General features: G+C 44.6%; 1 protein-coding gene across 1 annotated transcript; it reads left to right on the top strand.

The window, feature by feature from the left end:
• Positions 1–8,192: 8,192 nt before the first annotated feature.
• On the top strand, positions 8,193–21,987 carry nadsyn1 (NAD synthetase 1). The gene is made up of 21 exons (XM_086221839.1): positions 8,193–8,370; positions 8,862–8,922; positions 8,995–9,111; positions 9,662–9,715; positions 12,616–12,705; positions 13,337–13,388; positions 13,464–13,552; positions 13,628–13,745; positions 15,101–15,232; positions 15,616–15,687; positions 16,322–16,446; positions 16,518–16,566; positions 16,655–16,757; positions 17,205–17,373; positions 18,148–18,283; positions 18,432–18,538; positions 19,123–19,254; positions 19,403–19,472; positions 19,554–19,682; positions 21,491–21,667; positions 21,770–21,987. The coding sequence occupies exons 1-21, from the start codon at positions 8,286–8,288 to the stop codon at positions 21,812–21,814; spliced, it is 2,112 nt and encodes a 703-aa protein (XP_086077965.1). The 5' UTR covers positions 8,193–8,285; the 3' UTR covers positions 21,815–21,987.
• The last annotated feature ends 466 nt before the right edge of the window (positions 21,988–22,453 follow it).

The following is a 22,453-nucleotide window of genomic DNA, read 5'->3' as shown; positions in this document are numbered from 1 at the left end:
CTCGGTGCAATAATTGTGCAAGGTTATCTTTTGAGGGAGAGAGTGTTTAGAGACTGGAGTGATCCTCTATCTCTTCCTGACGTCATTTTCTATGAATGCTGCAGATTCGCAGGAGCCACATGCTGACTGTAGCACAAACTGTGTGCATATCATTGCATTTTTTGCTATGGGAACCTACAGTACATGCATTCAGTTGATGATGCAGAAAACTGCATACTGCTCTATTTGCAAAGTTATACTTGCTCTCACTGAACTACTGAAAATGTTTTTAGTATTTCCTGGCCATTTGCCCACAATGGTTATAAAAGAGGCTTTCTATAAAATCGCAGGTAACATATATTTATAGTTCACAATATTAATAATCAGTCTGATAAATACTTTAAAATGATGTAATAATTAGCCTACAATTCAGCTTGCAAACAACAGTTGAATAACTTAGCGCAGAGATGCATCTTTTGTTGGTCATTGCCCCACAGAGTTTCATGGAGGAGGCACCCTATGACTCGCCCGCATTTAACTTCTTAGTCCGTGTTTCAAGACGGGTTGCCTACATCGCTGCAGACACCTGATGCCTAATTTAATCAAGTTAGTGCATCATGTAAATTCAGGGCGATAAGTTGTGCCACGTAAAGCAGCATGTCTCTCTGCTTTTAAATGTATCATTTTTGTTTATGACATGTTTGCTAGTTGTTTGTCTTTCTCCTTCCAGCCTGTTCACATTCCCATCTGTCTGTCAGTCTCCCCCTTTATCTCTGTCCCTCTCTATAAATGTCTTTCTCCATTATCTGTAGATAGGCTCGCCATTTAGCCTGGATCTGCTCAAAGTTCCTGCCTGTTAAAGGTTTTCGTTGCTGCTGTTGCAGGTTGTGCTTGATCGTGGAGAATTGTTGAGTATAAATTCATTTAGGGAGTGAGGTGCTGGACCTGAGGGATGTACTATGAAGCAAATTCAACATAGCCAGGTTTTCTTTCAATCAGCTAGCTCCACAAACTCTAAACTCGCAATCAGAGATAAATGGTATCACGACAGTGGATATGATCTTACTTTGTCAATCAAGGATTTCTGCTTCAGGCTTTGTGTGCATCAACATGCACATGCTTAACATTTTGGCTAAGCTCCCTCTTTACCACAATGGACCAGTTTGGCACCGGCATCACTGTGGATTCTGCCCCAGTCCACCAGTCAATCTCCCGCTCCATCCTACCCTCACTCATGAACAATATCCCGAGATACTTAAACTCCTCCACTTGAGGCAGGATCTCCCCCTGACCCCACGTCATCCGCAAAAAATAGAGATGACATCCTCCCACCACCAAACTCGACCTCCTCCACCACCCAGCTGTGCCTAGATATTCTGTCCATAAAAGTTATGAACAGAACCGGTGACAAAGGGCAGCTTTGGCAGAGTCTAACCCTCACTGGGAACAAGTCTGACTTACTGCTGGCAATGCACACACTGTCACTCCTCCAGTAATGAGTCTGGAGAGACTGAATGGCCCTTTGTAAGGAGGCCCCCCCCCCCCCCCCCCCCAGTATGCCTCCAACTCTGTTCCCTCCATGGAATGCGTGTTTGTGGGATTGAGAAGTTCCTCAAAGTATTCCTTCCACTTCCAGTTATCTCTCCAGTTGATGTCAGCAGCCTCCCGTCCCCACTGTAAACAGTATGGGCAAGTTGCTGCCTTCCCCCCGCGGCAACGGACAGTTTGCTAGAACCTTTCCAGAGCTGACCAATAGTCAGTCTCTGTGGCCTCGCCTATGGAGACCCGCAGACCAGCCACACCCTGCGATCGGCCCCAGCAGACATATGGCCGCGGCTCACAACAGCCGCCTCAACAATGACAGAGTGGAACATGGTCCATTGGGACTCAATGTCCCCCACTGCACCCAGGATGCGATCGAAGTTCTGATGCAGGTGTGAGTTTAAGATCATCCTGACAGGTTCTTCAGCCAGGCTCCCAGCAAACCATCACTACTCATTTGGGCCTACCAGGTCTGTGCAGCATCTCCCCTTGCCATCTGATCCAACTCACCACCAGATGGTGATCAGTTGACACCTCAGCTCCTCTCTTCACCTGAGTGTCCAGAACGTACAGCCGCAGATCAGATGATACAACTATAAAATCAATCATAGACCTACAACCTAGGATGTCCTGGTGACACGTGCACTGATGGACATCTTTATGTCCAAACATGATGTTAGTTATGGGCAAACTACAACTCTCACAGAAGTCCAATAACTACACACCACTCAGGTTCAGGTCGGGCCTGCCATCCCTCCTCATCATGGCCCGTCACTGCCCATGTGAGGGTTGAAGTCCCCCAGTAGGACAAGGGAATCCCCAGTCGGGGCGCCATCCAGCACCCTTCCCAAGGCCTCTAAAAAGGGTGGGTACTCTGAGCTGCTGTTCTGCGCTTAAGACTCTCTGCCCTTTCATCCACCAGGGTAAACCCCAACATACAGGCAGAGAGTCTGGGGCTATTAAAAAAGCTGATCCTGGCCCTCCGCCTCTCACCTGGAGCAACTCAAGTGAAGGAGAGAGTCCAAACCCTCTCAAGGACTTGGGTTCTGGACCTGGAAATATGTGTTGAGGTGAGGCCGACTATATTTAGCTGGTAACACTCAAACTCTTCCACCAGCTCCGGCTCTTTCCTGGCCAGAGTGGTGACATTCTATGTCCCAAAAGCCAGCTTCTATGTCTTGGGATGAGACAGCCAAGGCCCCCGCCTTGATCTGCTGCCCATGAAGGGTCTTTTGAACGTTCTTTGTCTGGCGCTTCACCTAGGGCCAGTCTGCTTTGGGTGACCCTACCAGAGGCAAAATGCCCACAACATAGGCACTCATGCTTCTCTACCACGATAAGGGTTCCAGGAGGAGCAATGGTAAATGGACTCAATTTATATCGCACCTATCTACCTTAGCGGCACTCAAAGTGCTTTACAATGTCATCTCATTCACTCATTCACGCATACACACACACACTGATGGTGAAACCACCAACCTACTCATGAGGAGCAATTACAGCCACTCTCACCCTCTAAACCATGCCGCCCAATGTCCTATCAACTGATGCAAGCCTATTTGTACAAATTGGAGCAGACAGTGTGAAGGCCTTATATAAAAAGAACCTGGAACTGGACAACATAAAGAAAAAGCTGAAATTGAAAATTGAGCAACTGGAGACAGTATTGCAGTAAATGTACTTAGAACTCTTTCTTCCCTCTGCAATCAGACTCAAACAATAACTACCTCATGACTGTACTTGACCTCTGCCTACACATGCACAATTTTTTGTTTTTGCAATACCAAATTTTGCACAGTACTGTTTATTTGCACTGTTTCCTCCCATCTATACTGTGTTATTGTTCATTGCAAATTATTATGTTATTGGAAATTTCTAAATTCCATTCTGCATTATTTGTTTATTGTAAATTTTTACATTTCTTTTTATATTACTTTACACTGTGAGGCATTCTGTGGACAGCAAAGTAAGAATTTCATTGTACAGGGAAACTGTTTCCATACTGTGCATATGACAATAAACACTTTGAATCTGTGAAACTTTTGAATCTTTGAATCTTTTGAATTTTATTGGTTGAACATGATTGACATTGTATACTTATGACTTTCTCTTTTCCTAGCAAAGGCATATCAACTAAATACATGTGAAACACATACTGTGATTGGTGTATTCTCTTTTTCTATGTTCAACTCATCAACTTAACTTTTCATTGTATAACAGGGTTGCAAAATGAAATGAAAGTTGTACATCCTTCATGCCACACACAAAGAACAGATTAAATTAAATTTGGAATAAAGAATCCAAATTATATATGAAATAAAATCTCTTTCTTTTTCTTTTACATAAAAAACTGGTGGTAATGGCCTGTCTAATTGCTGCTCCAGTGGGGTGATCCAAGGTGATGGGGTCAGTGATGTCAGGTGCCACCAATGGCACGAGGGGATCTCTCCTTTTGAATGGTGGTGACATTGTGGCGCAGCACGCATGCTGTCATGATTTGGCAGGCCTGCTCAGAAGAGACCCTCAGACTGCGGAGACGATTAAATCGTGACTTTAAGATTCCAAAGGTAATCTCCATCCTTACCCGGCATTTGCTGAGGGCCACATTGAAGTGCCTCTCTGGTGGTGTCTGTGGGTCAGGATCGAGGGTCGTCAAGAACCTCATACACGGGTATCCTCTATCCCTGAGCAGAAGCCAATCATAGTGCCCTGTTAAAAAAAGGAGAGGAAATTACTTGATCAGTGCCACAGTTAAATATGCAATAGTATTAATTGTATATATTTGCCATATCTTGCTCAAACCGATGACCCAGTGATGACTTCCAGAAAATGCAGGAGTCGTGAACCGAGCCAGGCCTTTTTGCTTCAACATTTGTGACCATCAACTGGGGGTCACAAGTCATCTGCAAAAGCATTGAGGTTAATTTCACAATGAAAGCACTAAAAGAAGGAAAAGGTACCAGTTAAGGCTTTTAAAGGGATAATTATATACACACACACCCATGCACACATGTGTGTCTGTGAGTAATTATAATATATACAATTGTACGAAGTTTAACGTTCCACACTGTTAGAAAGCTTTAGTGTACCTACAAGCTGTGTGCCACCAATCATGTTACAAAAATGAGCACCAGGTAGTTTACCTGAACATTAATACAATGAAAGGACTTTGAAAGGCACTACAAATGAGCCTGGATCTGCATGACGTTCCTGCCTGTTTTAAGAAAGGGTTTCGTCGCAGCTGTTGCAGGATGTGCTTGCTCATGGAGAATTGTTGGGTGTAAATTCATTGAAGAGGGTGATACAAGACCAACTCCACTTGTAAAGTATCATGAGATAACTTTTGTTGTGATTTGGTACTTTCCAAATAAAATTGACAAGACTAATTGGAATGCGGGTGCAATCAATTGCACCTATCATCCGAGGGAATCCTATGAAGGAATTTTTTTTTTTATTAACCTGTCCTGTTCAGTAGCTGGGGCAAGCAGCATCAATGTTTCTGGTGCCTTGTTGGACTGAAGCAGTTTTACTCTGCATAGGAGGAATCTGATAAACTCCTCTTATTTCCATTTATGCTTAATTTTATTAGGAATGGTATTGGTTCATTGATAAAGCTACCGGACTGAGGCTCAGGAGTAGATAGAAAGAGAGAACAGGGACAGGATAAGGAAGACAAGGGGGGGGGGGACAAAAACAACAACAACAATAGCAGAAAGAAACAAAAACCAAACAAAGAAACAAACAAAGAAAAAGTAACAACAACAGAGAGGAGGAAAAAAAAGGAAAAAACATTGGTTGCAGAAGTTCCAGTGCAGGCTTACCATTGGGTTTAACATAATTTTTAGATAAATCTCTGAGTGTATGATTATGGGTCAGTTGTGCGCAGCATGCATGTATGTGTGTATACACGTGTGTATGTGTGTGTGTATGTGTGTGTGCTACGGTTTGTCTTGGATACTGTGCATAGCTGGCTGTAGCTGATGTGGGGGGCCAGGACATCACACCCCCAGTCCAGGATAGCAGGCAGGCCAGGACGAGGCCACCAGAGCACCCAGAAACCCCCAGGACACGGGGAGCCCCAGGCTACCCCCCCCCCCCCACAGCATGAGCAGAGCCCGAGACCCGACCAGAGCCCCCCAAGAGATCCGCCAGCGGCGAGGCCGACACCCACCCACACCCCACACCCAGGCGGGGCAACCACAGCCCACCACAACGACCAGGCCCACCACTCCCGTTCAGAGCTACCCCCCCCATCCCTCGATCCCCATCCCCTCCACCCATCACCTGTTCTCCCCCTCCTCCCAGAGCAGGCGGGCTTCAGGCTATAGGGCACCACCAGCCAGCCAGCCAGGACCCCCCACTCCCCCGAGAGGCCCAGCCCGCCTGGGCGTGTGAGCCAAAGGCTCCGCCACCCCCAGAAAAAACAATCATACCCTCATCTTCCTCCATACAGGGGCTGAGTAGTCCATAGATGCTGATACAGTCCAGGGCACCTCAGACTTAGTGAAACTGCCAGCAAGCGATCCACCGCACAACAGCAAGGCCCATGACCAACCCCAGCCCAACCACCATGCCGGGAGGCGGACCAAGAGCACCGGCCAGGCCCCCAGGCCTGCAATGGTGCAATTAGCAAAGGAGGCAGCACTGGACCCACTCCCCGCCCCAGCTACCCCCCATCCCAACATGCACATAAGAAAAGTAGTCCGAAGAGTCTTCCGGTTCAGCATGACTGAACCCAAACCTTTGCTCCTGGTCTCTTGACAGAACTTCATCTATAAGTTGGGCCGCCGTCACAGCTGCTCTGTCACTGACGTGGAGAAGATCAGATACAACACGTCTGTTCAGCTCATGTTCAAGTATGTTGACTCTGTCGACCAATTAGAACAGGAATAAACCCGTAGTGATGTCATCCTGGGATATCTCTCTCTCTCTCTCTATCTCTCTCTCTCTCTATCAATGAAGGAATTAGATTTATACATTATATTTCACATGCAAGTGTTTGTCACTGATTATTGATAAAGTGAACTATAAATGTATGTTACGTGTTATTTTATAGAAGGCCTCTTTTAAAGCCATTGTGGCAAATGGCCAGGGAAGACCTCATACATTAAGTCGTTCAGCGAGAGCAAGTACAACTTTGTAAGTAGCACGGCATGCAGTATTCTTGCCCAGTTTTCTGTATCACCAACTGAATGGATGTAGGTGCCTGTGGCAAAAAAACGCAATGATATGCACACAGTTTGTACAACAGTAAGTGCATGGTGTTATGATCCTGTTTCCCCATCAACTTCCTCTCCCTCTCCCTGCACAGGGAGTGCCGAGGGGCGGAGCGATCTCCAGGAGTGCTAGTCTCCGGAGTCAGACCATTCTCGTTGATTGCTCCAGTGGTTGCGTTTGCATTTCCAGAGAGCTACTTCTTGCCTTGCAACCAGTTTCTATCTGATTTTTTTTTGCCTGGTTCCAAGTCTACTGGTGATTTTCTTTTGATACTTTTAAGAATAAACTCCTTTTTTGAACTCTGCATTTGGGGTCCTGATTTCCTTGCCTGGCACATCACATGTGGCTCCTTTTTGTGGCTTTCTCACATATGGCTCCAACAGCATTTCCTCGCTTGAGAACCTGTAGTGTTCCTAGAGAATGATGTCAGGAAAAGACAGCACATCACTCCTGCCTCTGAATACTCTCTCCCTCTGAAGAGAACCTTGCACGATGATTGTGCTGAGGTCCATCAGATTAAAAAATGGTGATGCCATTTTAAAAGAAGTGGTTTGTGAAAGTGCTTTTCATAGCTGATTAAAGCCAAACTGAGAACATAATGTCCCAGGCAGAGGCAGAGGACAAGGATGTTGTATTTAAAAAGAATGACAAGGTCGAGTTAAAAATGTAATATTAAAACAGGGAAACAAAAAACAGGGTTGAAGCAGGTTAATGCAGTCTAACAGTGTCAAAGGTCCAAAGGTCCTTAAGCAGGTATAAGTCTCATCCAGCCTTGCTCTTGCTCTTACATGGTCTCCCATCCTTTAACAGGGATTTAACCGGAACCTTCTTGCTGTGAGGTCCCTAACAGAATAAGTGGAAGAGGATGGATGGATGGATATGATGATGATGATGATGATGATGATGATGATGATGATGATGATGATGATGATGATGATGATGATGATGATGATGATGATGATGATGATGATGATGATGATGATGATGATGATGATGATGATGATGGCTGCACGGTGGTGCGGTGGTTAGCACTGTGGCCTCAGAGCAAGAAGGTTAGGGGTTCGAGTCCCGGCTTGGGCGCGTGATCTTTCTGTTAGGAGTCTCCATGTTCCCCCCGTACCTGTGTGGGTTCTCTCTGGTACTCCGGCTTCCTCCCACAGTCCAAAGACATCAATTTGGGGACTAGGCTGATTGATACTACCGTAGGTATGAATGTGAGTGTGAATGGTTGTTCGTCTCTGTATGTTGGCCCTGTGATCTGTCCAGGGTGAACCCCGCCTCTCGCCCGTAGATGCTGGGAATAGGCTCCAGCCCCCCTCCGCGACCCTCACTAGTAAGGAATTAGCAGAAGACGACGATGGATGATGATGATGATGTTTTGTGCTTCATACTCCAGTCCAGTAGGTGTCGCAAATTTACCTTTGAGCTTATTTAAGATCCGCTAATACGTTCAATAGAAGAACAACCGGATACACAATTTTAACACTCTGAAGCCTTTGTTATTTGTTTAGTGTGTGTTCGTGTGTGTGTGTGTGTGACTGAGCAAGATGGGGCGGAAAGTGACTGTCGCCACTTGCTCATTGAATCAATGGGCTCTGGACTTCGACGGCAACCTGGACAGAATACTGAGGAGTAGGCTAAGTCACTCTACTACTACCACTGCACCTGTGACTATCACCATGCTTCGGGCTACTCAGTCACTAACTCAGCCTAACAAACATTAGTTTACCTCAAAGATACACATTAACACGTACGGCATATATCATAACACAAAAAGCCAATTCGCATCAAGGAACAATCGCTTCTTGAACTCAGCCGGTGGTTCCGCAGATCTGAGAACAACTGGTTGTGAGGAGACTTTCTGTTGTTATGAGTATGGTCGGGCATTGAGTGTGATGTCGTCAATTTATCTTCAGAACATTTTTATTAGTATTGTTGCTGTATCTGACACAATTATGTAAATGAGGTCTGCTCCGTGGTGGATTTTCCAGAGACAGTAAAGGTCAAGAGTGTGTGTGTGTGTGTGTGTGTGTGTGTGTGTGTGTGTGTGTGTGTGTGTGTGTGTGGGGGGGGGGGTTACAGAGGGAGGTGGAGTGAAGGAGCTGTCTTCTCTGTCCCTGCAGGCATTGAGACTGCTAAGACTCATGGAGCAAAGTACAGGCTGGGCCCCGAGCTGGAGATCTGGTATGATGAAAATAGCGCATGTTCAGGAAGTGCACTTCTCCTCTGACTCAGTCACCCTCTGCTCTGCTTTAGTGGCTATGGCTGTGCAGACCACTTCTATGAGTCTGACACTTTGCTGCACAGCTTTGAAGTCCTGCAGAAGCTTCTGGAATCTCCCATCACCCAGGACATCATCTGTGACGTTGGAATGTTGGTATCTCCTTCTAACACACAGTTGTCAGTTAAACCTGCACAAGGCAAGGGTTAACCTGACCCCTCACTTAAAGAGCGGAAACATCTGAAGCTCATCCAGGTCGAAGGTCACTGGTTCCTCCATGTTGTTGTCTGTATTCCTCACAGGAGAAGCAGAGTAGCAGTATCATACTTCTATAAAGATTTGAAGGCTTCTATAAACCTTTTAAGGCTTCGATACGCAGTCTTTAGTTGGTGTCTCCTGATATTATTCTATGTGGAAAAACATCTCCCCCACCTTGAAAAACTGACACATGAAACAGCGGGTGTTTGTGATCCATTTGACATGAACACAAATGTGACCCGATTAATTTATATCAGGGTTATTAAGTGTACACACATTTTAAACTACTCATAAATCATTGTACACATCCCTAAATCAGACACACACACACACAATTCCTATTTAGCTTTAGTCTACTAAAAAGAATCTGATTTCTCATGACTCAATAGATGTTCTCTGATACAGAGCAGGACTTCCTTTGTTTGTGACCTGTGTTCTCCTCAGGCCCATCATGCATCATGATGTACGCTACAACTGCCGGGTTCTGTTCCTCAACAGGTCAGTCACGCACAACACACATCTGTGTCTTTCCTGGTTTTACCTTGTTATACCTAGTAGTTAGAGGACAGAAGGATAATGATGATAATATTTATCTATGCAAGCACACACATATACACACACAAAGTGAAAAATATTGCATTAAATTGCAAAAAAGCCATCAAGTAAATTTTAAAAGGAGCAACATCTAATGCAACCATCTGAAAAGTAGATAAAAATATCAGGTTTTTTTTTTTAAAAGATGCAGATATGGACAATTCAACATTTTCATTTGATAGACGCTTTTGTCCAAAGTGATGTACAACAGCAAGAAAGCAAGAATTTAGACTGGAGGGACGTACAACAAAGTGCTTCAAATTTGATTGGCCACGGATGTTGCTGTCTCGTGGCAGAATCAGTGCCAGTTTTTTTGTTAGTTTGTTTTCAGTTTTTTGTTGGTTTGGTTTACAACCATAACTAACTACAACCAATAATTCAACATCAACAATATCTTTCAACAATGTCAGTGCCAAGTACTCACCTGACTCATACTACCCCTGAGGACAAGGAGGAGAAAGGGAGGTGGAAAGGGACTCTGCAGATTGTATGGAGTTGGTTAGTACATCCTACCATTTCAGAACAACAGGGGAGAAGAGTCTAGCTAGACATTTAGTGCCATGCTGGGCTGGGAGCACCAGCAGTCTCTCATAGGTTGAGCGTAGCAGGTGAGAGGGCATGTAGACCTGGATAAGGGATTTGTGTTAGGCAGGAGCCACTCTTGTCACTGTTTGGAAAGTTTGTTTGTGAGTAACAATCGAGCTTGACACTAGAAGTCTTCAGGATCATTTATATTGGCACTATTGTTAATCCTGCCAAATGTGATGAAGGTATTTGCTTATATTACTTTTTGGAGGCTGTTTATTGATGCTGGTCATGTGACTTACCTTCCCACACCGATCATGTGACTGTCTACATATGAACAGCCCAATGTTGCAACCATTTTGTATTTTCATTTTGTCCTGATGAAGTCCTCTTGTGGCTGAAACACATGTTTTTAACTTAAAAAGCCATGTTTGAATAACAGCTTTTTAACTTTCACTCTTCTGAGTGCCTCAGAGTTATTCAACTGAAGGTTACAGAGGGTAAGAGGCCCTCAGAGAGGCAGACGCTGGGGCTCACACCTAAAGCCAGATTGATAAGAGTCAGATCCGGTTGTTCTTCTGCAGATGCTCAGAAACTTGGTTGAAGACTGCACCCTCAAGTATTTTGGACAGGAATGGCAGAAGAGAGACCGGCCTATAATTTCCACCCTGGACTGAGTTGAGATTGGGCTTTTTGAGCAGAGGGGTAACCTGAGCTTGCTTAAAACCAGTGGGGGAAGACATTAGTTTCCGGAGAGGAATTGACAATGTTTGTGACTGCAGGTTTGATTGTGAGCAAGATGGTCTGCATGATGTTATTAGGTATTGGATCGAGAGGACAGTTTGTGGTTTTGAGTTGAGGAGAAGTCTGGAGACCTCATTCTAACTCCGAAGAGCAAAAGAGCAGAGTGAGGTACAGTAGCAGTTGCAGGTTGGAGCAGACTGAGCTGGTCAAGGTCAGAGGCTGGAGGAGAGAGTAAGGAGTTAAATGCCATGAACAGTTTTCTTGCATCAGAAGCAGCACAGATCTTGCTCTGATAAAACGCTTGCTTCGCAGACTGTGGGTAGGAAGTGAAGGATGCAAGCTTTTGTTAGTAGGAGGATAAATCAGTGGCTTCTTGGGATCGACGCCACGTTCTTTCTGCTGCCCTGAGGCCTGCTCTTTATTCTCTCAGAACTTCAGATAGCCATGGACTTGGTGGATTTTTTTCTTGGCTGGTTTAGACACCAGGGGGCAGAGTTTATCCAGAGAAGAACAGTGTTTTTGTAGCCTTGTGAATAGACAGTAAAGAGAAATGTGTGTGGTCAGGCATGGTAGTGCACACCTCGTCCCACAGTTTTGTTACTCTGTAGGACTTCAGGTTTCTGCAGAAGGAAACCATATGGGGATGCCTGCATTTGCGGAAAAGTGAATTGTACTCAGAAATGGTCAGAAAGGTGCAGTCGTGTAACTGTCACCTCTGCTGTGGAGCAGTTATAAGTCAGTACCAAGTCAAAGACTTTGCCAGCTTTGTGAGTGGGAGGAGAAGGAGACAGTTTGAGGTCAAAAGAGGAAAGGACCACCAGAAAGTCATTCGACTGTGTCTTGTCAATGTGAATGTTCATGTTGCCCATGACAATCAGTGGTGTGTCATCATCAAGGATGGCAGGGAGTAACATGTCCATTTCTGAGACAAAATAATCCAGATTCACCCCTCGTGGGCGGTACACAACCAGAATATATGCTTTGGTAGGTGCAGTAATTTTTAAAGCATGATATTCAAGTGCTGTGTTGTTGCTCAATGGACAGAGTTTGGTGTAAATCCAACTGTCTGAAATGAACATGCCCATACCACCTCCTCGTCCCGCAGACTCAGTGTAGCAGACACAGAGAGTGCAGCTGGTGTAGATGTATTCTCTGAGCAGATCCATGTCTCATTCAGGGCTAGGACCTAAATATCTGAGGTTTTTATCAATGAACTGATGAATTCTGTCTCATTCAGAAGCAGAATACTTCATTGATCCCCGTGGAGAAATTAAGTAAAAATCGACTGCGGACGGACAGTTCAAGTAATGGAGGGAAGGTGAAGACGGCATTTCTGGAGTGCAGAAAGGTTTTGCGGATTTCTCCTATGTTAGATATTGGCACTGCAGCTAGTGCAGTAGCAGTCAGAGTGTGAGTGCTGACCACCCTTGCACATCTCAGGCACCATTACCCTCAAAAGCAGTAAACACTGAAGAAAGAGTGAACATGTTTCCTGGTAGAATGCATACTATTTCTCATTCTCCTCTACTTTATAGGAAGATCCTGCTGATCAGACCGAAGATGCTGATGGCCAACCATGGCATCTACAGAGAAATGCGCTGGTTCTCACCATGGCAAGAATCCAGGTGGGTTCTTGATGCAGTAGTATTTAATAGAGTGTGAGACAACACACATGCATGTACAGTATGTTTACCACCCCAATACTGAGCTGAACTGTCTAGTCAGAGACTCCAGCAGTGTGTTGAATGCTTGCCATCACATTGGGACATGTGTTAGAACACATGATCAAAAGCCTTTCCTTTCATTTTGTACTCAATTATAAATGTTTTAGCTCATTTTGGCTTCATGCACAAGTGAGGCCAGTAACCAATTCAGCGGTTGTCTTTAACTTCTACTTCTTTTTCTGGTTAGAATGATATATAGGGGGAGATTCCCTCTGATGGACGAGGTCAGCAGCATTCCTCTGTGTTTGAAACTTACTGACATGAAGATTTTTTTCTAGTTTGGTCCAGCAGCATCTCTCTTCTGGCTCTGGCATTAATGATGCTATTGATTTGCATCTTATGTATCTCATAATAATAATAAGAGTGGTTGAGAAGCATTACTGTGGCATCATTACATAAAAAAGACTCGTGCATCAGGTAAGTATAATAGTAATGAAGTGTTTCCCAGCAAGAGTTGTGGGAGTCTAGATGGCATCTTTTCACCACTGGGACTGGATGGTAGTAATAGTACTTGTCTCTTTTCTTCCTCAAGGAGGGTGGAGGAATATTTCCTGCCCAGAATGATCCAGCAGGTAACAGGGCAGGTATGTCATGACCTGTGTTTGGCTGTGACTTTAAGCTGCAGTGCCTTTATCCTGGCCTTGCTGTGTCTTTGTCAGGAAACTGTCCCGTTTGGTGACTGTGTGCTCTCAACTAAGGACACTTGTATTGGCTCGGAGATCTGTGCAGAGCTCTGGAGTCCCAGAAGGTAAAGCACCCAAGGATGGTGCTTGTCATAGAAGCTATAACTGGGGCTGACTGCATGTTGACTCTTCCCGTTCAGCCCTCACACTCGGATGGGACTGGACGGGGTTGAAATCTTCACCAACTCCTCTGCCAGTCACCATGAGCTCCGCAAAGCAGGCCAAAGAGTTGAGCTGATCAAGTCGGCCACCACCAAGGTAAAGATTTGAAGACTATGACTTCAGTGCTCTCTGCAAGCCGAAATGAGTTTCCTCCTCAGGGAGGCTGGGCTCTCCCTTAGAGATAGGGTGAGAAGCTCAGTCATTCGGGAGGGACTCAGAGTAGAGCCGCTGCTCCTCCAGGTAGAGGAGTCAGTTGAGGTGGTTCGGGCATCTGGTGAGGATGCCTCCTGGACGCCTCCCTCAGGAGGTTTTCCAGGCATGTCCAACCGGGAGGAGGCCTCGAGGCCGACCCAGGACACGATGGAGGGATTATATCTCTCAGATGGCCTGGGAACGCCTCGGGATCCTCCCGGAAGAGCTGGTTGAAGTGGCTGGGGAGAGGGCAGTCTGGGCTTACTTGCTGAGACCCGGACCCACTGGATGAAGCAGAGGAGGAGGACGACGACTTCAGTGCTCTCTGCAAGCGTATGCTTAAGCCAGAAATGGTCACTGGAGAGTCAGTTGGTTAATCTCAGGGTTCCAGTGATGGATGGTAAATGGACTCATTTTTATGTCGCGCCTTTCTACCTTAGCGGCACTATATACACATTCTCCCATTCTCACACACACTGATGGCAGAGGCTGCCATGCACTCATCAGAAGCAATTAGAGGTTCAGTATCTTGCTCACTTCAACATGGCAGCGGGGGTAAGTGAGGTAACCAGCTACCTCTCGGTTGGTAGACGGCTACTCTACCTTCAAGTAATGCAACCCACACTAGGAAGTGTGTGACATACTGTACATGTGTTTGTACTTGTGTACTGATGGATTTTTTTTAAGCTGGCCTCTCACTAGTCAATTTGCAAGTTGGAGGAAGAGCACTATGCCTCAAAACAACACTGCAGAACAAAATCTTTTAATGGGAATTTGTGCACGGACTGTCTCTCTCCATGTGATCACTCTTTGAGTCCACCTCCCATGAAGGCATGTGTGTGTCTTATTTTGCATTCAGCTTGAGCCAGTAATTGTATCATAAATTTATACCACAGATTTTTGTCAGAAGAGACACAAAGAGTGTATTCATGTAGATGAGCACTGAGTTCCTGTCTCCCAAAGAAAATCATACTGTTTAACTTCTTCTTCCTCCCAGGTTAGCTGAGCTTCTTATTTTTACCAGTTTGTTGATGTCTGCCTGTGTTTTTGTCTGTATGTCTCATGATCTATAGAAACTAAATTATTGGTGGTGATAGGTTTTTGTAGCTGCTGTTTGGCACCAATGTGAAGTTTCTGGATCTGAGCCAGGTTGGAGTACACACAGGGAACACTAGAGGGCAGCATGCATTTCTAGTGATAACATTGAGTTATTGGGAATGTTCCTGCTGAGTAGTCAATAGTTTTCGGTGTTCTTTCAGAGTGGAGGTATCTACCTGTATGCTAATCAGAGGGGCTGTGATGGAGACCGGCTCTATTACGACGGCTGCGCCATGGTGGCTATCAATGGGGACATTGTGGCGCAGGGAGCACAGTTCTCCCTTGATGAAGTGGTATGTATGGACACGAGATGTTCCTGGGTTGACATACACAGACAGCAACTGTCAGAATAAGTGGGACCTTAATGGAAGGTAGCCATGTTTCACCTGCGGTTGAGCTTGTCCGCTTTAAAGGGGCAGAGGCAGCACGAGGTGACAATCACCAACATGGAGAGAAGAGCGGCGTGTATCACACAAGCAACAAACTTGACTCCTTCACCACCACTATGAGGAACATAAATGGATCATCCATAAATACAGAGTTCTAATACCACTGTTCATCATTGTGACCATCATCACCTTTGACTAACATGTAGGGAGCGGGTGGGGTTTATGATGGTGTATTCTGCAATGTTAGTGTCATGTTCAGGTGTGTGTGTGTGTGTGTGTGTGTGTAGGAGGTGATCACAGCCACTCTTGACCTTGAGGATGTGCGGAGCTACAGAGGAGAAGTCTGTCAGCCACACATGGTGAGATGACCTTCACCATAATGGCTACAGTATTGATTGACAGGAGAATTAGGAGTGATGCTCTAGTACTGTGGGTCTGTACTTTGTGTTTACCTGCTCTGACAAACGCTCTTGAAACTTTGTCGGTAGGAGACAGTTTCAGCATGGTTTTGCCATCAAGTGAGGACTGTATAAAAATTACAGTCATTTGACTCGAAATTGGACAATAATTTATGAACATCCTGCTGCAATTAGGAAGTCTTAGAACTAGTGATTGAGACCATCAACTCATTAGAAACATATTTATTGAAGCCAGTAGGGAGGAAGAGAGACTACTTTCCTCATAGATTTCTGCACAGCCTGACTGTAGTCATCCCCTGCTGGCCATTAAGAAACAATACAGGGTTTAAGCATTGAAGGGGCTTAAAACCAGGAAAATTTGTCTTCTTTATACAGTCTATGGTTGCAGCTTGTTGTGCTGCCTCCAAATGGCCAAAAGAAAACTCTGAAGATTTTGACATCATCCCGAGGAAAGCAAATCTTCGTGGAGTATTCTTGTAGGTCCGAGTGTGTCATGACAGTTGTCACTAATGTTTGTTTGGCTTGCATGTATGCCTCATCAGCTCGTATCTCGTACTCTGCTTGTCTGTTCCAGGAAAGCAAGTTTACTCCTTGCCACAGGGTCAAAGTTGACTTCTTTTTATCCAGCAGTGATGATATCTACCTCCCCACCCATCAACCAATCAAATGGCACTTTCATTCACCAGAGGAGGAGATCAGGTACACAAGCTGGGATTCTCAGGAAAGCCCTCGTCAGACACTGCACAATGTCTCACATCTGTGTTGTTCAGTCTAGGGCCTGCCTGCTGGCTCTGGGACTACCTGAGGAGGAGTGGACAGGTGTGCAATAAATGGGTGGATGTGGGAGCAAATAGGTATGGTGACACTGAATTCTACTGCCATAAAGTGTGTTACTGTGTGTGTTCAGGCCGGTTTTCTGTTGCCTCTGAGCGGAGGTGTGGACAGCTCCTCCACTGCCTGCATTGTCTACTCCATGTGTGTGCTGCTCTGTCAGGCTGTCAACAACGGCAGTGAGTAGCCTTTCCTCTCCTTCCAGTGGCTTACTCCCCCAATGGACTAGTTACTTATTGGAGCCATGGAAAGAGAATCTAACTAGCATGTCGTCTTTGTTAACCTTTTTAAATTGTAGCACTTGTTTTCAGATGAGCAGTCAGCAGTTATTTAAAGGTCCAAAATGAAGGAAGAAGATTAATGATCCTCTTTATAAACTGCTGTTACCTATAAGAATATCTTCACACGTGCACTGAGTAAAACATGGTTGGGGTAATAATTGTGACATTATTATGTAACTTACAAAGTCTCTTTCATATCTGAATATTCAAGTTTGATCTTTACCAGCCTTTTTATTCATTAAGTCATGAAGATGTGATTGCAGCTGTTCAAAGAAAGAACGGAAGCCCTGTGGCTCATGTGTTGCTCACCTGTGGCACCTCTACTCCTTCCTTTCACCTCCTCAGATAAACAGGTTGTGGATGACATCTGCAGAGTGGTGGGGGATGACTCATTTTGTCCTCAGCAGCCCAGAGAGCTCTGCGGTCGCATCTTTACTACCTGCTACATGGCCAGTGAAAACTCATCAGAGGACACGAGCAACCGCGCCAAAGACCTGGCCAATCAGATTGGGAGGTAGGTGAACATTTCATCCAGGACTGTGGAACCTACTGTGCTGATCGGAAAAGTTACTGTGACTCCAATTGTCATCTCCAGAGAAACAACTCCAGTTTCATGGCCTGCCAGCTGCAGCTTTTTTTCCTTCTGTCTGTCTGTCCTCTGTGTCCATATCTGACTCCTATCAGTTGGCTGACTGCTAGTTAGCTTAGCTGCAAAATGCACAACGTCTACACTAATTGAGCTGTACTTGACAGTTACTGTAATAAAAGATGTTTTAAAATTATGAGATACTGTTGTTTTACAGTCAGATACTTTTCCAGAACTACTTTCCTGAGCAGGTGCTATCTTGCCCCACTGCTAGTATTCAGTGCAGCTTATTTAATTAGCAGTTAGCTGTCTGGTGTAGGTCTGGAGCAATGTAATGCAGCAAAAAGGTCTCTGTCTGCTAGTCTGATAAATAAAAGAGGATTTCTAAAAAAAAAACCCTTGTGTGGTCCTTTAACTTCAGATCTCTAAGTGGTCAAAGAAAGAAAAAACTGATTTTATGTTTTCAAACATGTTATCTCTTATTGCCTCAAATTCGCTAAATTAATATAACTTACGACCTACTTTTTTCTCTCTTTATGGCAACACATTGGCTTCCACAGTTAACTGTCATTCTCTGTGACTCCATATGCATGCCTCAAGTTCTTCTGATGTCATTATGACCCTCAGTTTGATAATTCATCATTTTGTTATTGCGATTAGTTATGTTTTGAACATGTTTTCCATGTATGTCTGGGTTTGCAGCACACATCTGAGCATCAACATTGATATGGCAGTGAAAGGCATTCTGGGTATCTTCTCATGGGTTACTGGGAGGTTTCCTCAGTTTCGTGCCAATGGAGGAAGTCACAGGGAAAACCTAGCTCTGCAGAATATTCAGGTGACACAAGCCACCCTGTTTACTGTTATATATGTCTCATTAGCATGGCTGCTCTGCCCTTTTATCTTTCTACTCCTGATGACTCTTCACACAACTTTTAGTGTGTGTGTGTGTGTGTGTGTGTGTGTGTGTGTGTGTGTGTGTTCAGGCTCGAGTCAGGATGGTCCTGGCCTACTTGTTTGCCCAGCTGAGCCTGTGGGCCAGGGGAAAGCCAGGTGGCCTGCTCGTGCTGGGCTCAGCCAATGTAGATGAGAGGTATTCATGAAGTCCATCCATCCATTTTCTACTGCTTATCCTGTTAAGGGTTGCAGGGGGGCTGGATCCCAGCAGCCTTTGGGCGTGAGGTGGGGTGCACCCTGGACAGGTGCCAGTCCATCGCAGGGCCAACACATAGAGACAAACAACCATTCACACTCACAGCCACGCCTACGGTCAGTTTACTGTATCCAATCAGCCTAGTCCTCAGTTGCATGTCTTTGGACTGTGGGAGGAAGCCAGAGTACCTGGAGAGAACCCACGCAGGCACAGGGAGAACATGCAGACTCTACACAGTGAGACGACAGTGCAGACCACTGCACCACTTTGCTGCCCTATTCATGAAGTCTTGCTCCTATTTCAAGCCTTTTTTTTATCAGGAGGTTTTTTTTTTTACACAGTTCAGTCAAAGTATTAGAACTAAATTCATATATTGAATTCAAAGCGTCACTTTCCTGGAACGGAAATGGCAAAGTCCCTTGAAACTCTGGACCTCATGGCTAAAGCAGAACAACTGCAAAATCCAAATGTTTGTAGTTCAGACAACATTAGAGGATAACAACTTTTGCTCTTGTCCTGCTCAGCCTGACGGGGTATTTCACCAAGTACGACTGCTCCAGTGCTGACATCAACCCGATTGGAGGCATAAGCAAGACAGACCTGAAGAGCTTCCTGTGCTACTGTGTGGAGGAGTTCCAGCTGCTCACTCTTAGAGGGTTAGAGCACACACACATCAAGAAGCACCTGGTTATCCATTATTTACTGGGACATCCTGTCTCCAAAGGAGCCACTGGAAATTTAGGCTATGGTGTTTATTGACATGTCACAGCAGAATCAATGTGGATGGTTGTGATTTGTCTGCAGCATCCTGGCAGCCTCACCCACAGCTGAACTGGAGCCGCTGACTGATGGACAGGTGTCGCAAACGGACGAGGTAGTAACACACCTACGGAGACTAAACAGTACTTAGTAATGCTCTGATGTATTAGTGTTGTCTTGTATCTTTCTCCCCCAGGCAGACATGGGCCTGACCTACTCAGAGTTATCAGTGATTGGACGCCTGAGGAAGATCTCCAAATGTGGTCCCTTCAGTATGTTCTGTAAACTCCTTCACTTGTGGAAGGATGCTCTCTCTCCTTCAGAGGTCAGTCTCCGCATAACATAGACCCGTTCCACCAGCCCAGGAGTCTGAACTATAATTCAAGATAAACTTATGTTCAGGCCTTTTCAACAAATCTGCCAAGCTGTCAGAGCTTGAATAGGTACATGTCTACCCACTTATCAGAACAACAAAGTCACCTCACGGAGTGATGGTGAAACTCACTAGCCTCATTAACAGGAGGAAGTACTCGCCAAAATGACAATATTACCTCAAATCCACAAGATCTCATTACCACACTGAACTCTGTAATAAAAAGGATTTACTGGAAAAATAAAAATTCAAGAATGAAACTAACCATATTACAGTCATCACAAACCACTGGAGGTTTTGGTGCACCAAATTACTTCAATTCCTTTTCAGAAAATCAGTTACCAATTCAAGGGCCAACAACATTGCAAAGAAGGATAGCGTTAAACAGTTCATCTATATAACACCATGACTGGTTCAAAAGCATGACCATGTGTTGTGTTGTGGTCTGTAGTAGTACAGGGACAGGTCTTTGAGAATGATTGCTGTGTGGTCTGTGGGGGATCTTTTTTATGAGTTGAGTTTTGGTTTGTCTGTCATTGAGCCATTGTGTAGCTGCAGAGATTTTTGGGGAGGATGTTGTTAGATTGGGAGTCTGTATTTTATTTAACGTTATTTTGTTTTAAGATTTTGTGTGGTAGAACTACTTTGAGTTGTGAAGATGGAAGAGAGATTTTTGATGAATCTGTACTTTTGTTTCAGTTCCTTAAATGGGAAGACAGCTGAATTATAGGTTGTGTGTTTAAGGTGTGATCCCTTTATTATTCCTAGTAGTGATTTTGAGTGTTGTATTTCCAGATTATTGCAGAGTAGTGTATATTTGCGCAAGGTGTGTGTGTCCGTGTTTGTCAGTGATTTTAAAATAGCATATTACTGGTATCATTCAGATTTCACAACAAAATTCCAATGTACACTGATCAGAGGTACTTTAGTTACACTACTTATTGATATTAACTGCTGGTTGGTCCAGAGCTGCGACATTGACCGACTGTTGCTTTTGGACTCTAAACTGAAATTTTATTCATCAGTGATGATTTAAAACAGGCTGACAACAGCTGGTTAGAACTTGGCTACCAGAGCTAACATTAGCATGACTTTGACAGACTGGCTAACGAGGTCAGGCACAGAAAAGCATGGTCAGGTGAACAGTCATACAGACTCAGCTGTATGGCAAAAGAAGATTAGCAAGAAAAATCAAATTCAGATTCTTCATCGGTCAGAGCAGAATAATTTTAGAATGTTGCATCAGCTTATTGAGATGCTTTTAATATGCACTTGCACAAAGATTGCTGGCACATGAGGACCTGATCACAGGCAGCCAGTCATGTAACAGTGTTACCATCAACATCTGGCAAATGACAATGAGTGCAGACAATGCTAATTCAGACCAGTAGGGTTTTTATCAGGAAAATTTTAACAGATCAATCAATTCATCCTTTTTTGTCTAAGTCAAAAGAATGCCAAATATCCTCCTTGCTAAAGTAGGTAGGGAACTTATAAAGTCAACAGGTGGGAATGCAGAGGTAGGGTCTGTGGGACCCTTCAAGGATGTCTTCCATTATAGTACCATGACATGGGCACTTCTAGGTTATTGGCTTAGAAACACTGATCTATTCAGGATCCTTATTGAGAAACTGCATGATTGTCACAATGTTGATATAAATTGGATGGAACCATCTACACTTAAAAAAGATATTTTGTGGTGAGTTGTCATGCTGCCATTTTTAGCCAGAAATACCTGTGTATTTCTTCATTTCCTGAAGGTGGCACAGAAGGTGAAGCACTTTTTTAGGATGTACTCAGTGAACCGCCACAAGATGACAACAGTGACACCGTCCTACCATGCTGAAAGTTACAGTCCTGATGACAACCGCTTTGACCTCCGACCTTTTCTCTACAACACAACCTGGACCTGGCAGTTCCATTCCATCGACAGCCAGGTGGTAGCAGTCAATTCATACATTTAAGGATCCTGTTGGACTGGAAACATATTCAGAATAATGTGAATTGTTAGTTATGATGGATTGTGTTCTGTCCCCAAGGTGACTCAAGTGACTCAGATGGCAGCCAGCACAGCAAAGCAATAAGAGCTGATGTCTAAAGTTAAATCCAGAAGATCAGTGATGGGTGGATATCACATAGTCAGAGTGTGTGTGCGTGCATATATAGATAGATAGTGTGTGTATTATACTGTACTAAGGTGTAGGCCAGGTATTCTGATATAAAGTACAATTGAGAATTAATAAACATGTCTGATGAAACCTTGAATTTTTTCCAGTTATTCTAATAATTTGTTTGGTGTGTGTGTGTGTGTGTGTGTTTGGGGGGGGGGGGGGTAGCCTGGGGCTCCCTGTGTTCTGGGGGTTGCTAGGTGCCCTGGTGGCTTGGTCCTGACCTGCCTGCTATGCTGGACTGGGGGCATGTTCTGGTCCCCCACATTAGCAACAGTCAGCTACCCACAGCATCCAAGACAAACACATACAGATACACACACGCGGTGCACAACTGATACATAATCACACACTCAGACATTTATTTTAAATTATATTAAACAAAATGGTAAATTTGCATTGGAAATCCTGCAACCAATGCTTTTCTTTTTTTCTGTTATTTTTTTGCTATTGTTGTTTCTGTGTGTGTGTGGGTCCAGGCTTCCCTATCCTGTCCCTGTTGTCCCTGTTCTCTCTTCCTATCCACTCCTGAGCCTCAGTCTGGTAGCTTTATCA

Source organism: Aulostomus chinensis, chromosome 2, assembly GCF_037954235.1.
Source record: "Aulostomus chinensis isolate RoL2024-O1b breed Wild chromosome 2, RoL_Achi_v1.0, whole genome shotgun sequence".
NCBI classification, from domain to species: domain Eukaryota; kingdom Metazoa; phylum Chordata; class Actinopteri; order Syngnathiformes; family Aulostomidae; genus Aulostomus; species Aulostomus chinensis.
The sequence above is the reverse complement of the archived record's forward strand: the minus strand, read 5'-3'. Positions and strand labels throughout refer to the sequence as shown.